Source organism: Cervus canadensis, chromosome 6 (genome assembly GCF_019320065.1).
Source record: "Cervus canadensis isolate Bull #8, Minnesota chromosome 6, ASM1932006v1, whole genome shotgun sequence".
Lineage (NCBI taxonomy): Eukaryota > Metazoa > Chordata > Mammalia > Artiodactyla > Cervidae > Cervus > Cervus canadensis.
In genome coordinates, this window is record NC_057391.1 from 77,109,807 (window position 1) to 77,126,521 (window position 16,715).

At 42.5% G+C, this 16,715-nt stretch overlaps 1 protein-coding gene across 2 annotated transcripts in view; it reads right to left on the reverse strand.

Annotated features, from left to right (window-relative positions):
- MAP3K9 (mitogen-activated protein kinase kinase kinase 9) overlaps positions 1 to 16,715 on the reverse strand; it is an 83,201-nt gene that overhangs the window by 25,864 nt on the left and 40,622 nt on the right. For both annotated transcript variants that reach the window (XM_043472428.1, XM_043472426.1), the window contains exons 3-4: positions 11,029 to 11,209; positions 391 to 539 (exon numbers count right to left, since the gene is read on the reverse strand). In XM_043472428.1, the coding sequence (XP_043328363.1) occupies positions 391 to 539; positions 11,029 to 11,209 (330 nt within the window). The remainder of the gene's footprint in view (positions 1 to 390; positions 540 to 11,028; positions 11,210 to 16,715) is intronic.

The window sequence follows — 16,715 nt, forward strand, 5'->3', positions numbered from 1 at the left end:
ATCATAGGGCCTAACTAGATGACTTTTAGAATTCCTCTCTTCTTAGATCTTCTTCGTTTCTACACATACGACACTCAGAGGTCTTGAAAGTCTGCAGCTTTCTCATTTCGCATTAACTAATATACCGAAGCACTGGATAGCAGCCTTTAGTTTCTAAGTTAAGTTGTATAGTTACTGGATGGACAGAAGGGACGTGGGTGACACCAGTGTTTTAGGGTGTTGATATCATCTTGAGCTAACTCTTGTAACCATCTTTAGGATTCCTCCTTGACTGACTCCTACTTCACCTCCTCTTCCAGTTACTGGTCATGCGGAACTGGCCAGAGTCTATCCACTGCTGACAGAAAGGTAAAACAGTCTCCAGTTTTGTTCCAGCCAGGGGTCACTCACCTTCCATGAGTCTGGCAAAAGGTTCCGGGCATGTAGAAGGAATGGGAAGGGCCAGCTTGTTCATGGCCACTCCATAAGCGACCGCTAAGCCATCGATTCCCCGGAAGGGCACCTCACCAGTCAGGAGCTCCCAAAGCAGCACCCCATAGCTGGGGAGAGGAAGAAGACAGAAGTCACACAAATGAACCACAGCTGTAACTTCATCGAAATACCTCATGAGGCTTTGCCGAGCATCCCACATCTTCTCCAACATGTAGGGAGACTAACAGAACACACAAACTGCCATAATATAAAAGGGAGGCCATAAGCCCTACTGGCTATAAGCAAAAACTCTGGAGTCAAGCACACTTGGTTTCAAAGTCTTCTTCTTCAAATTCCTCATCCGTGAAGTGCGAATAACATGAGCAGTTGGACAAGGCTATCATGAAATGAATGCTCTATTGTTTAAATCACTGCTCAAGGGCTACAGCTATTCTGTGGTTGCTATTGTGAATGTAACAAACTGGACGAAGAGGAAGGCTCCCAGGAATATATTTTTTCCTGCTTTAAGAAAACTTCAAAAAAAAAAAGAAAACTTCAGCTTTAGTCACAGATATATTATTTTCTTTTAAATTTTATTTAAGTATAGTTGATTTACAATGTTGTATTTAATTCCTACTGTATAGCAAAGTGATTCAGTTCATTCAGCTCAGTCGCTCAGTAATGTCCAACTCTTTGTGACCCCATGGACTGCAGCACGCCAGGCCTCCCTGTCCATCACCAACTCCCGGAGTTTACTCAAACTCACATCCATTGAGTTGGTGATACCATCCAACCATCTCATCCTCTGTCATCCCCTTCTCCACCTGCCCTCAATCTTTCCCAGCATCAGGGTCTTTTCAAATGAGTCAGCTCTTCGCATCAGGTGGCCAAAGTATTGGAGTTTCAGCTTCAACATCAGTCCTTCCAATGAATATTCAGGACTGATTTCCTTTAGGATGGACTAGTTGGATCTCCTTGCAGTCCAAGGGACTCTCAAGAGTCTTCTCCAACACCACAGTTCAAAAGCATCAATTCTTCGGCATTCAGGTTTCTTTATAGTCCAACTCTCACATCCATACATGACTACTGGAAAAACCATAGCTTTGACTAGACGGCCCTTTGTTGGCAAAATATTTGCTTTTTAATAATATATATATTTAAATATATATAAAATAATATACAATATATAAATTTAAATATATATATAAAATAAAAATATATATTTATTTAAATATATATGTGTATACACACACACACACACACTCCACACATATATCCTTTTTCATATTCGTTTCCATTATGGTTTATCCCAGGATATTGAATATAGTTTCCTGTGCTATACAGTGAGTGTGTGTACTCAGCTGCTAAGTCATGTCCAACCTGACCTCATGGACTGCAGCCCACCAGGCTCCTCCGTTCATGGGATTTTCCAGGCAAGAATACTGGAGTGGGTTGCCATTTCCTCTCCAGGGGATCTTTCCAACCCAGGGATCAAACCCATGTCTCTTGCACTGGCAGGCAGATTCTATAATGCTGAGTCACATGGAAGCCCATGCCGTGCAGTAGGCCCTTACTGCTTACCCAGCCTATATAATGGTTGGCAGTGCGAATCCAAAACTCCCCTCCCTTTTGGCAACTACAAATCTGTTTTCTACATCTGTGAGTCTGTTTTTATTTCATAGATATGTTCCTTTGTGTCATATTTTAGATTCTACATATAAGTGACACATATAGTATTTGTCTTTCTCTTTCTGACTTACTTCACTTAGTATAATAATCTCCAGGTCCATCCATGTTGCTGCAAATGGCACTATTTCATTCTTTTTAATGGCCAGGTAATAGTCCATTGAATATATATACCACACACATCTTCTGAAACCAATCATCTCTTGATGGGCATGTGGGTTGTTTCCGTGGCTATTGTAAACAGTGCTGCTTTGAACATAGGGGTGCATGTATCTTTTCAAATTACAGTTTTGTCTGGGTACATGCCCAGAAGTGGGACTGCTGGATTACATGGCAACAGATATATTGTTTGTTCAGCTTTAGAAAAGCAGAGAGATGACCACCCGAAACAAACAGATTTTGCTCCAGTGAAAAATTTCTTTCGGTGCCCATTAGGCTGAATAGATTCTTGCCCATGACCAGCATGAATGCATCCATAACAGGAACTCTGTCTAATTCAAAGGGGCAAGTTTCACAAGGGTGGACTGCAATGGTGGAGCAGGGCAAGCTTCAAGTTCCCTCCCTACCTTTAAAGTCCACATGAAGAATTTCTTTTCATTTGTCCTTGGAGTTAGAAAACTGGGAATACAGAACTTACTGGAATAATTATCCTTATGAATTCACAATCACAACCAGGCAAACTCATGTAGTGTTTAATCCTTCCAGAAATAAGTCAGGAACAGAAACCATAAGGCCATGAGCAGTTGGAAGAGGGGCTTTCCTTATATTTTCAACACAAACCTCAATTTTTTGGTAATACTCATTGGTAGTTCATAACCAAGAAGACATATTAATTTTAAAAAGAATAATAAACCCAGTAACTATTTGACCATAGTACCTTGTATGTACAGCATGCTAAGACATTTACAAAGGTCATCTGGAATCCCTACAACAAACCTGCAAGATAAATATTATCATTTTTTCAGATGAGCAAAGTTAAGTTTTAGATAGGGTCAGCCACATCTATTAAGGGTGTATATAGAGTAAGTCACAGTGGTCCTGGATCAATTCTCAATTCTTTCTCCCTAGAATGCCCTTCTACCATTTCTCTGCTTGGTAAACTCTGCTAATTATCTTTCAAGATCTGATTCAAATGCACCACCATTTATTTATTCATTTTAAACATCTACTATGCATCAAACTCAATGCCAAGCACTGGGATATAGGATAAAAATACACAGATCTTATCCACAAAGAAATCAGAGAGAGGAACAGAAAAAAAAACACTACTTAGAATACAGAGAGAGAAGTCACAACAGAGATACTGTGAGGGCACAAAGGAAGGTCACCTACATCAGACCAGGACAGAGGCAGGAGGCAGCTAAACCCTGAGCAAAACTGCTAAGCGAGGGAGAGAGGCCAGGGATCAGCATAAAAAAAGGTGTGGACTTGCCCTCAAAGGACTCCAAGTGGCCTGGCATGGCTCCAAAGGAAAGCAAAGTGTCCACCTCTGTGCCAGGGCATCCCAGGGGTCTCTACAGAGGGACCCTCAGAGTGGACTGGCCAGTCTCCTTGGAAAATGGCTTTCTGCCAGTGAGCCCTCCAGATACTATACATTTTCTTCATGTATTTTGACAGGGGGAAAAAAAAATAGCCTAGTAGACTGGTAGTTACAGGTCTTGTCTTGTCCTGACAAGAAGTTGGATTTTAGTCTGAGACTGATGGGAACGATTGGACGCTTCAGGAAGCCTTTCCTGACACCCTGACGTGTTACTCAGCCCTTCAGTTGTTTGTTTACCAGCCTGTGGTCTCCTAAAGGGCAGGGACAACCGGTTCGTAACCTTTGCATTCTCAGGGCCTTGCCCAGGCTCTGGTACGCCTACACCCTCACATAGTGAATGAGTTGATGAGTGGATGTAGGAGTAAGGGCACCAGACTGTCCTGCAGGCTGCACCAGGGGCCGCAGAGTAAGCCCCAAATATCATCAGGAACTGCACCAGGGCACTTCCTGTCAAACCTCTCAGGTGACTTATCCAGATAGCGGCCATGCTGGGCAGCACCCATCAAGGGACGACCTCTACGAGTTCTCAGCATTGCTACCTAGATTCCATGCTAGTCATTCCCGTGTGCGGCTGTGTGTTCCTGGCACTACTGCCTACTTCTGCTCTGAGGAATAAAAACTCAACATCCCCCACACCCCTTTCTTCCATCCAGGCAAAGACAATCAATGTCCCAACCCTAATGACCTGGAAAAACAGGGTGTTTTCAAAGATCCAAACGTATCCAAAGATCCAAACGTATCCTGTCTGTGTCCTCAAGTCCCGCCTGCTATGGTTTTTACACTGAGTTCTACTCCAGGGTGATGTCTCAGGTCACCTGGAAGGGGGAGGAGCCAGGGACCGTCCCCTCCAGCTTCCACAAGGGCAGCTCTGCTCTCCCCTGGCTTGTCTTTTGTTCATGGGCTTTCCACTTCATCCGAAGGGCTCTACAACAAGGGAAAGTGGGAGAAGTGCTGCTCAAGAAAGACTTAGACAGGCTTGAGTCAAATGCCTGCTTTACCACTCACAGCCGTGTGACCTTGAGAAAGCAAGCTCACCTCTCCAAACCTGTCTCCTCAACTGTGTAACAGTGCCGGCAATCCCAACACCTCACAGGAGAGTTGCAAGGAACAAATAACAAGAACTACCCTGCGACCTGAAACTGCCACCTATTGCTGGAAAACACTGCGTGCTTCTCCATGGAAAGGGCCTGAAATGAGAAAGTGTCTGGAGGGGCACTAGCATTCAGGGAAGAAGCCCTTCTGGGGATGACTTAACCAGTCAACGTGTTCCTCTGCCAATGTTCCTCTGTATTTTTATAACAGAAGGTGGGTGATATAAATGAAGGTTTGGTGTTCCTTTGGCAGGAATAGAGTCCGAAAAGGGGACTGGAGAAACACCCAATAAGTGGCTCTGAGCCCCCAGGGAGAGGTAGACATGATTTACTTGGGTTTAGCCTATTTTCTTGCCCTCCCAGGGTTAAGAGAAGGTCAAGAAGTCTGTTCAAGACCATTTACAAGTGGCCTCCCGGTACCAGCTCAGCTAGAACTCTGCTTCAGCATCCCTTCCCCTGAGAGAACTGCCAGCTCCCACAGGGTTGCCAGTAATTTCCCAAGAGTCCTCAGAGCCCAACCCCAAACCCTTGGGAATGCACCCCGTGTCAATCATTAACCACCTTCAGAGGTGCAGTAATCCTTTCCACTGTTTGGTAACGCTGGATGTGGGGGAAGGGTGTTTTTTCAAAGTGAAGGAAAGGCTTAGAGTGAACAGCAACCCTTCCGAACTGAAGGTGCAGCAATTCTGCACCTGTGCTGGGCCAGGGCTGTTTTTCTTATTAACCTGCGTGGACTTTAAGACTGCCAGCTCAGGGGTCCACTCTCTAAAAGGAGACAATGTCCCTTGAATGGGCTCCTGCGCTTGGTCATCAGCTGGAACCCCACATTGCAGGAACCACACTGACCGTTTAATAATCTTGGCAAAGACAGCTGAACTAGCATACATGAATGCACTTTGCAAACTGTGAGGTAGCATATAATCGCTCTTCTTATTGTTAACCAGGCCCTCATTCAAAATGACGACATATTTACATACTTAATACTACTTTACATATTTAATACTAATTTATTTACAAACATACATGTTAATATATTTATTGACATAATAAATACTTATTAACATGGCAATATGTGGACTTCCCTGGTGGTCCAGTGGCTAAGACTCTGTGCTCCCAATGCAGGGGACTCGGGTTCAATCCCTGGCTGAGGAACTAGATCCCACATGCTGCAACTAAAGAGTCCACATAAATCCCACATGCCCCAAACCAAAGATCCCGTGTGTGACAACTAAGGCCTGGCACAACCAAATAAATAAGTTAATTAAAAATAAATATTAGAAAAAACCAAAGAGCAGGAATCATAAAAAATGCACAAAACTGTTTTTTAAAAAAAGCATGAGCACTCATGTAAAAAAGGATAAATACAAAAAAAAAAAAAGGCAATATGTTCATGCTGCATTATATTCAAAAAGTTAGCTTACAAAACAGAAATGATCCCATTTTAAGGGACGGGTGGGTGATCATGGGAACAGGAACAAACACACCAAAATGTCATCATAGATTATCTTTAGAAGTGCGCTGTGGGTGATTTTCTTCTTTTCTTTCTTTTTCTCTTTTGTTTATCCATATTTTCTATTTTTTTTCTGCAGTGAACATGTTTTCCTTCTGTCATTTAAAAAACTTAAAATAATTAACAAAATGCCCCCACCTCATCCTACACACCACAGGCAAGGAGTCACCATGGGAGGATGCCCTTCGACTGTCAGCACTGCCCTCCCCGCACAGCACAACCAAAGGGAAACAATGTCTTCTTGAGGGAGTCTGGGCCATTCTCATCCTACCCCCCATCACAGCATGGAAGAGGTCCAGAGAACTATACTTGAAGAACAGTGAGACACACTTTGCTGGCCCTGGGCACCTGGCAACTACAGAGGCCCAAGGCCCTGGACGAGTTCAGCAGAGTGAAGGCGAGGTAGGGGAGCTCAAGGGAAGGTGGTTGGACTCAGGCTAAGCCCAGTATCTGACACTGAAACCATACCATTACCTTCCACACTCAAGGCCCATAAGGTAGAAACGAGATAGGAATAAGATGATACCTGGAGGATGTCAAGCTTGTTTTGCAGAAAACCAGGGAAACCACAGATACAGAAAACAACCTGCTTCAAGGAACACTGAGGGACAACCAATAGTGAACTTTGATAATGAACTTCACACATCACAGGCTGAAAATCCACCTCACGTAATGCAGGGAAGCCCCCTGAATTTGCACATGCAACCCATGCAGAGGCATGAAGAGCAGTCAAGACTGCAGAGAACTCCAGAAACTGACAAATCACCTTCCACCAATCATTTCCCAGCCCCTTCCCCTCTATTCCCTATTTTCACATAAATATCCCACTCAACAGTCAATTGATTTGTTGTTGTTCAGTCACTAAGTCATGTCCAACTCTTTGTGACCCCACGGACTACAGCACACCAGGCTTCCCTGTCCTTCACCATCTCCTGGAGTTTGCTCAGATTCATGTCCATTGAGTTGGTGATGCCATCCAACCATCACATCTTGTCGTCCCCTTCTCCTCCTGCCTTCAATCTTTCTTAGCATCAGGGCCTTTTCCAATGACTTGCCTCTTCACATCAGGTGGCCAAAGTATTGGATCAATCAATTAGGGAGACAGATCTGAGTACCACTTCCTGCTTGGCTGCCCTGCAATAAATCCTTTTTCTCTCTGCAAAAGTCTTGGTTGGTGTTAGGTCTTTCCATTATGCAGCAGGAAGCGAGCACACTTGCTTGGTCATAACACAGAGTAAGTAATTTTTAAATAAACATTTCTTGAAGGAGTAATGCATTACAAGGCAGTTTGGGAACCAGCTTTGTCCTGAGTTCCTAGACATGCTTTAGCTCTCGTGGGACATCCTGTGAGGTCTCAGGCGTGATGGGCCATGGGCCAATCCCCCTGGAAGAGGGTGCCCAAAGTGCAGGATTAAGAGTACACAGATGGTGAAGTGGCTGCAAGCACAGATTTTCAAGAGACACATATCTAGTTCAAATCACAGCTTTCCCTCTACCACCTGGGTGAACCTAGGCAACTAACTTCAATCGTCTAAGCCTCAGTTACATCATCTGTAAAATGGAAACAATAATACCTACTTTTGGAGTCATCTCCAAATTAAAGATAAGCTGCTTGCCATGGATAAGCTCTCTTTCCCCTTTTCTGTGGGATATAATTACAATACTTCTGCAGAAGTAACTGTCACTCAGATGTAACTGTTCAGATATGAACAACATGCTGAGGGATCCTTAAAGAATCTGAGTTCCTAAATGATCTCAAGGTGCACAGCTGTTCCACCAGTTTGGACAGGCTGGACTGCTCCTTGAAAAAGAAATACATTTCTTCCATTGATAGGTCTCTTTGTAACAGAAGCTTAGCTTAATACATCAACTAATCTAATTAGCCTACAGTCAAGTAAAAGTTGAAGCGTATGAAATTACTGTTTTTATAGGTCAAAAACAGTTGAATATCAGCATATAGCTCAACCTAATGAGATCTAATCAAATATTTTAAGCAAGTTTGGAACACTCTTTTCTTCACAATCGCTACTTCACCCTGTAATTAATGTGCAGGGAAGTAAGATTCAATATTCAGAAGCTATAAAGCATCATTGAAAGAAATTAAAGAAGGTCTAAATAAATAGAAAGATATCCCAGGCTCATGGATTCAAAGACTTAGTTTTACTTAGATGGCAATACTCCCCAAGGTGGTCTAAAGATTTAACACAATCCCTACAAAATTCTAGCTGCCTAATTTTCAGAAATGGACAAAAAGACCCTAAAACTCATATGATAACTGAAGAGACCCAAATAGCCAAAATAATCTTGAAAAAGAAGAAAGTTGGAAGACTCACACTTCCTAATTTCAAAACTTACTACAAAGCTACAGTACTTAAAAAACAGGTGGCGTTGGCATAATGGCAGACACATAGATCAATGAAATAGAACTGAGAGTCCAGAAATAAACTCTTACATTGTGGTGAACTGATTTTTGACATGGATGTCAAGACAATTCAATAAGGAAAAAAATAGTCTTCTCAACAAGTGGTGCTGAGACAACTAGATAGCCACATGAAATATAATGAAATTATACCTCCACCTCACACCACATACAGAAATTAAGTCAAAATGGAAGAGACCTATACATAAGAGCTAAAATTATAAAACTCTTAGAAGAAAAAAAAGGTATAAAACTTCATGACTTGGTTTCTTGGATAGGACACCAAAAAGCACAAGAAATCAAAGAAAAGGCTGATAAATTGGACACCAAAATTTAAAAAGCTTGTATTTCAAAGGATAATATCAAAAAAGTGAAAAGAAAACCCACAGAATGGGAGAAAATATTTACAAATCATGTACTTGATAAGGTTCTTGCATATAGAATATATAAAGAACTCTTTCAACATAAAAATGTAAGGACATATAACTCAATTTTAAAACTGGTAAAGGATTTCAACAGACATTTATTCAGAGGAGATATACAAATGACCAATAAGCACATGAAAATACGCTCAAGATCATTAGTTATCAGGGAAATACAAATCAAAACCACAATGAGATACCACTTTACATCAACTAAAATGGGCACAATAAAAAATAACCAGTGTTGAGATGATATGGAGAAATTGGAACACTCATATGTTGCTAACAGTAAGCCAAAAAAAAAATTGTTTGGCAGCTCCGGAAAAAGTTAAATAAAGAATTACCATACGACTCAGAAAATTTCATTCTGAGATATATACCCAAGAGAACTGAAAACATAAGTTCACACAAAAACTTATACACAAATGTACATAGCAGCATTATTTACATTAGACAAAAAGTGAAACAACCCAAATGTCCAACTAATGAATGAATAAACAAATTGTGGTGCATCCATACAATGGGATATTATTCAACTATTAAAAAAATGAAGTTGTGACACATGCTACAACATATATGAATCCTGAAAACATGCAAATGAAGGAAGCCAGACACGGAAGACCATAAAATGATTCCATTTATACAAAATGTCCAAAATAGGCAAATCCATCGAGACAAAAAGTGAATTATTGGTTTCCAGGAAGTAAGGGTAGAGATAGGAGATATTGGGGAATGACTGCTAATAGGTATTGAGGGCTTTTTTGAGTGATAAAAAGTATTCTGTTTGTCATGGGTTGAATGGTAGCTCTGAAAAGGTACATCCAAGTCCTAATACCCAGAATCCTTATTTGGAACAGAATCTGCCCTAGAGTCTCTGGAGAGAGTATGAGTCTACTGATACCGATTTCAGACTTCTGGCCTTTGGACCAAAAATTTCTATTGTTTTAAGCCACCAGATTTGTAGTAATTTGTTACAGCAGCTTTAGGAAACTAATAACAATGATGATTAGTGTAAAACAACGTAAATTCACAAAAAAAAACCATTGACATATATTTTAAAAGGTACACCTTATGGTATATGAATAATATCTCAATACTGTTATTTAAAATACACACACACAAGCTCACTTTACAACACAGTGAGAAGTAACAACTTCATAGACAAAATATAATGGTCATCTATAAGTCCTTTAAAGGATTTATAGATATAAAGATGATCTAAAGTCTTTTCTTTTATATACCAAGATGATGCTACTGTCTCACAGCCATGAGGATACTTAGACTCTGTAGATGCTCATTCTCCCATTAGTGGGAACAAGATTTTTAGATCCATGTCCTTGTGACTTTTTGGGCTGACATTAACTAGAGGGATGGTTGGTCTAATCTTTGACTCTGCAGTTCTGGGTACATGCTTGAGACCTATCTTCCCATTTCTTTATCAATGCTCAACAGACAAGACAGATCCTTAACTAAAAGCTTAGCTGGGTAACTGGAAAGGATAATTTCCAGCTCACCCAGAAAAAAGAGACAGCACAAACAATACTTATCCGCTGAAGAGCTTACAGTGAGAACAAGTTCATCAGTAACAGCCACTGATGCTAAGGAAACCAGGGTGACTGTGGGGAAGGTCTACGGGAGGGACTGGGTCCCCCACCATCCTGTAGGTTAGTACACACGGCCCCTAGAATCTCCTGGTCTTTCTTAGGGGTCAGTCACCAACACAGAGGAGCCTACACAGAGGTACCAGCCACAGCACTGCAGGGACTTCTGGTTGATGAGGCATCAGAAACTGTCATTCAGCAGTGTGGAATTTAGTATAAATTGCTCTGAAGAGGTCACCCAGACCTCTTGGGGGTGCCTGGGATTCTACACCAATGCTCCAAGTCCTGAGGCATCTGTGCAGTGAAAATACATCTGGGGAATGCTGACTGTTCACCTCTGGACCTTACCTCCACACGTCGCTGCCTTTGGAAAACATGGAGGCACGAATGACTTCAGGGGCCATCCAGGCATACGTCCCAGCCGCACTCATCTTGGTGGTTCGGTGCCATTCCCGAGCCAGGCCGAAATCAGTGATCTTCAGAACCTTGTTGCTCAGGTCTCCATTCTCCACCTTCTGGAGGATCAGTACTGGACAAGGAAAGGAACACAGAAAAAAACCAGAGAGTCTGCATTAATCACAGGAAACCACGCAAAACAGAGCCCTCCTGCCATCCTCTGGGCCTCTCCTGCAGACTCCATTGTGTGGCTACCGTGGGTGGATGGTGGAGCCACCATCCTTAAACACCTCGGATGTACTCATTCTGGTGCCAGATATACTGCAGGCATGATCTCAACGCTCACAACCACCTTATGAGGTAGATACTATTGCCACGGCTGCTCTACAGACGAGGAAACTGCAGTGCTACTAAATAAATTTTCCAAGGTCACTCAGCTAATAAGCCAGGGCTGAAACCCTGGCAGCCTGACCCAAGAGCCTCCTCTGTTACCGTGACACCGTAGGGCCCCCTCACACCCCAGGACAGAAGAGCAGGGGGTCACAGCCGACTCTCCTGAGGAGAAGCTCCCCAGGCTTCCTGTCTCTTTCAGGGCACTCCTGGGCTTTCACCACTCTCAAACCACCAAGAGTGGAGGTGCCTGTTGGACTTCTGAGGTTTTCAGACAGTGTCTGAACAGTTTCCATGAGCCTCTGCAAGTGACTTTATTTAAAGTCTTACGAAAGCATGTCTTTGGGGCACAGAGTTTCCCCTTAATCTGAGCTCCTGGGACGTGAGGAAGCCGAGCCTCCATTCCCACAGCTGGGACGGTTCCCAGGGCCCCTGGGTTGGCACCCCTCTGAGGCCCAGATGCTGAACCACCTGGAGTTCAGAGCTCTGTGAGCAGGATTTCAGAGAAGGAGGGAGGATTCTCTCTGCCGTTCAAGTCTAAACGGGAAGAGCAGGAGAAGGGGGTGGGTTTTAGGACAAGAGCTGAAAGCAATCCCTCAAGTCATACAACTGTACTTTTCTTTTCCTGCCCCCTAAACCGCACCCGGCACATGTCCACTGAATTGTTACACAACAAAAGGATGTGGGCCAAAGTTTTCTATGTCCTGTGTGCTTCCCAGAAAATCAGCAGTAAAGAGAGATTGTTGTTGCTGCTGCTGCTAAGTTGCTTCAGTCGATTGTTGTTGTTTAGTTGCCAAATCTCGTCCAATTCTCTGCGACCCCATGGACTGTAGCCCACCTAGTCTCCTCTGTCCATGTAATTTCCCAGGTTAGGGATTCTTTCTGACCCAGGGATTCTTTCTGACCCAGGGATCGAACCTACGTCTTCCACTTGGCAGGTGCATTCTTTACCACTGAGCCACCAGGGAAGCCCCAAAGAGGGATGACAAGCAGCTAGAGGGCTAGAAGCACAAAAGAAGATAGCCGCTCCCTGGATCTAATGGACTAAGTTCCTTCCTCCACACCCTCTCCCCTGCTCCCCTGACCCCTGACACACCCCCACCCCACTCCAAGCTTCCAGCATTCTGAATGGGTCCAAGTCTTGAAATGCTTGGGAGATTAAAACAAACAACAAATAACTTTCTACATCTCATCTAATCACAAAAATCTTCCCAGATTCTTCTGTGCCTCTCTCCCCTTCTCTGCAGGTAGAGAGATAACAGACTAATAAGCACTCAGGCTGCTGGGGAAGCAGCACTACAGAAGCTACCATGCCCTCTGCAGTGGTGGTAACTGGTTGCTAAGCATTTCTCTGAGCCACTTTTAAATAGAAGACGCGGGGAGAGCCCTTCCCCTTACAGATCCAATGGAGTGACAGGATTGGACAGGTGGCTGGGATGGGGGGCAGTGGGAGGAGGGTTATGGTTTCACAATGCTTCATGAGTTCAGCTGAGCTTTCTCGGAGCCTATGCTGGAACGGGAAGGCAGAGAAGTTTAGATGCTATGACAGGAGACTGACTTTTAGAAACGGAATGGCCTACTGAAGATGATTTTCTAAATATATCAGTCACTGGATGGCTTAAGAGGGATAGCCAAAAGATGCAAACAGGCAAGAGGCAGCCCAGGGCAATTTGTGTAAACTGGAATGCCTTTAGACAGTGCCCGTCCAGCCCAGTTCCACCCAATCTCCATGACTCCCTGCTGCCTTACAGCCAGATGACCTCAAACATCTGTTCTAACAAGTTGGGCTCCTGAAAGCATGGAAGTTAGAAATCTCTGGCCTAGGGGTCCTGCCCACAGCAAAGGAGAAAGGTTATAAATCCTGGCAGTCAGTAATTCTAGCAGATGGTTGCAGTCAATGGTTCTCAAGAATAGTGTCCTGAAATACTGGTATCTACCAAATATGTATTACTATTAACAATCAAAGCAACAAAGTTTGTGAAAGCTGTTTTTTGGTAGTGTTTTAAAACTGAGATGAAATCCATATAACAGAAAATTAACCATTTTGAATTGAACAGTCCAGCCGCATTTAGTACACTTGCAATGCTATACAACCACCACCTCTGTCTAGTACCAAAACATTTTCAACACCCCCAAAAGGAAACCCCATATCCATTAAACAGCTATTATATGCAGAGTATATGCACATATACATCATGTGAAATGCCAGGCTGGATGAAGCACAAGCTGGAATCAAGATTGCTGGGAGAAAGATCAAGAACCTCAGATATGCAGATGATACCACTCTAATGGCAGAAAGCAAAGAGGCACTAAAGAGCCTCTTGATGAGGGTGAAAAAGGAGAGTGAAAAAGCTGGCTTGAAACTCAGCATTCAAAAAACTAAGATCATGGCATCTGGTCCCATTACTTCATGGCAAATAAATGGAGAAAAACTGGAAACAGTGACAGACTTTATTTTCTTGGGCTCCAAAATCACTGCAGACGGTGACTGTAGCTGTGAAATTAAAAGATGCTTGCTCCTTGAAAGAAAAGATATGACAAACCTAGACAGTGTATTAAAAAGTGACACCACTTTGCCAACAAAGTCCGTATGGTCCAAGCTATGGTTTTTCCAGTAGTCATGTATGGATGTAAAGAGTTGGACCATAAAGAAGGCTGAGTGCTGAAGAAGTGATGCTTTTGAACTGTGGGGCTGAAAAAGACTCTTGAGAGTCCCTTGGACAGCAAGGAGATCAAATCAGTCAATCTTAAAGGAAATCAACCCTGAATATTCACTGGAAGGACTGATGCTGAAGCTGAAGCTCCAACACTTTGGCCACCTGATGCGAAGAGCCAACTCATTGGAAAAGACCCTGAGGCTGGGAAAAAGTGAAGGCAGGAGGAGAAGGGAGCAGCAGAGGATGAGATGGTTGGATGGCATCACTGACTTAATGGTCATGAGTTTGAGCAAACTCCAGGAGATACTGAAGGACAGGGAAGCCTGGCGTGCTGCAGTCCATGAGGCCACAAAGAGTTGGACACAACTTAGCAAGTGAACATTATCATCACACATCATCCCCGTTCTCCCCTCTTCCTAGCTTCTGGCAACCACCAACTTGCTTTCTAATGTTTCCAAGGTTCACCCACATTGAAGCTCATACCAGTACTTTATTCCTTTTTAGTGACTGAATAGTATTCCATCATATATATATACACCATAATTTGTTTCTCCTTTTGTCCACTGATAGACATTTGGGCTCTTTCCATCTATTGATTATTGTGAATCTGCTGCTATAAACATATGTGCACATATACTTGTTTGAGTGCCTATTTTCAATTTTGGGGGGTGTATACCTAGGAGTGGAATTATTAGGATATATGGTAATTCTCTGTTGGACTTTCTGAGGAAGCACCAAATTATTTTCCACAGCAGCTGAACCATTTTACATTCCCATTAGCAATGTATGAGGGTTCCAATTTCTCTGCATTCTCATGATACTTGCTATTTTCCTTTTCCTTTTTCTTCTTATTATTGTCATCCTACTAGATGTAAACTGGTATCTCACTGAGGTTTTGATTTGCATTTCCCTAATGACTAATGACACCGAACATCTTTTCTCATGCTTATTGGCCATGTGTACGTCTCCTAAGGAGAAATGTCTGTCATTCTGTTGCTGAGTTATGAGTTCTTTATATATCCTGGATACTAGACCCTTATCAAACACATGATTTGCAAATATTTTTCCCTTTCTATAGGTGTTTTACTTTCTTGATAATGGTCTTTGATGTACAAAAGTTTTTAATTTAGATGAAGTCCACTTCACCTATTTTTCCTTTTGTTGTTTCTACTTTTGATGTAATACCAAAGAACTGCCAGATCCAAGTTCATGAAGGTTTGCCCCTATGTTTTCTTCTAAGAGTGTTACGGTTTCAGCTCTCATATTTAGGTTGTTAATCCATTCTTAGTTAATTTCTGTATTCATATGAGATAGGGGTCCAGTGCCAGTCTTTTGCATGTGAATATCCAATTTTCCCAGCACTGTTTGCTAAAAGGGAAAGCTTTACTTTTTAAAACAGAGTGGAGCATAGTTTCCTCCAAACATGTTTTCCTAGGTATGAGAGAAAGGTTATATTCATAGCAGCTTACTTATCTACACCACTGCTATGAGGCCATTCCAAGCGTCTACTGCTGACAAACACAGATGCAGCAGTAACAAACTACTGTGTTTTTACTTCTTGGAAAACTTAAGGATGTTTTATCAAAATCTGGTGAATTCCATGAAAGCGTATCATATAAACCCCCCTCTTGTGGGGGGTGTGGTAGAACAAATGCTGAAAACTAATATATACAAGTCAAGAGGAGTCTGGCCAGGCAGAGGAAGAGAAAGAAAAAGATGCATTGAACTCAAATCCTAGTGATTAATCAGATATAGGGGCTTGACACAGAAGGAAGACATCTCTTGTCTTTCAGATATGGATGACAAGTAGAATGGCAGTACCCCTAACTGAGAAGTCGAAAGACAAACCCATTTGAGGAAGCCAAGTTCAGTCTGGGACATAATGGGTTAGGGTGACAGTAACAAGAGTCAGTGAGAATAGAAAAAAACAAAAACAAAAACAGGCAATCTAAATTCCAGGCTTGACATTTTCCATGCAACGCTTGTTAAGTTTCATAAACTCTGCATCATTATTCCTGATTCTATAAAATGGGGATAAAGATTAAAGGCAATACAGTGATAAGGCACCCACCAGAGTGCCTGACACATAAACAAATAGGCACGCAGGATATTACAGCTATCATTACCACTATTATGATTAAGGGTCTCATATGTATGTGGAAACCATGGGACTCTGAGTTCAAAGTACTGAGAACTCTATTGGAAAGCCTGGCAGGCCCTGACACATAATAACCATGCAATACATCTTTACTGTATAAATACATGGGCTTCTCTGGTGGCTGAAACAGTAAAGAATCTGCCTATAACATGCAAGATCCAGGTTCGATCCCTAGGTCGGGAAGATCCCCTGGAGAAGGGGAATGAAGGAAATGGCAACCCACTCTAGTGTTCTTGCCTGGAGAATTCCATGGACAGAGGAGATTGGTGGGCTACGGACCATGGGTCGCAAAGAGTTGGACATGACTGAGTGACTAAATCAAATGGTTGATTAAATAATAATGACAGCTAACCATTATTGATCACTTATTATATACAGACATAGCTCATTTCATCGTACTTTGCCTTATTGTGCTTCATGGATACTGCAAAGAA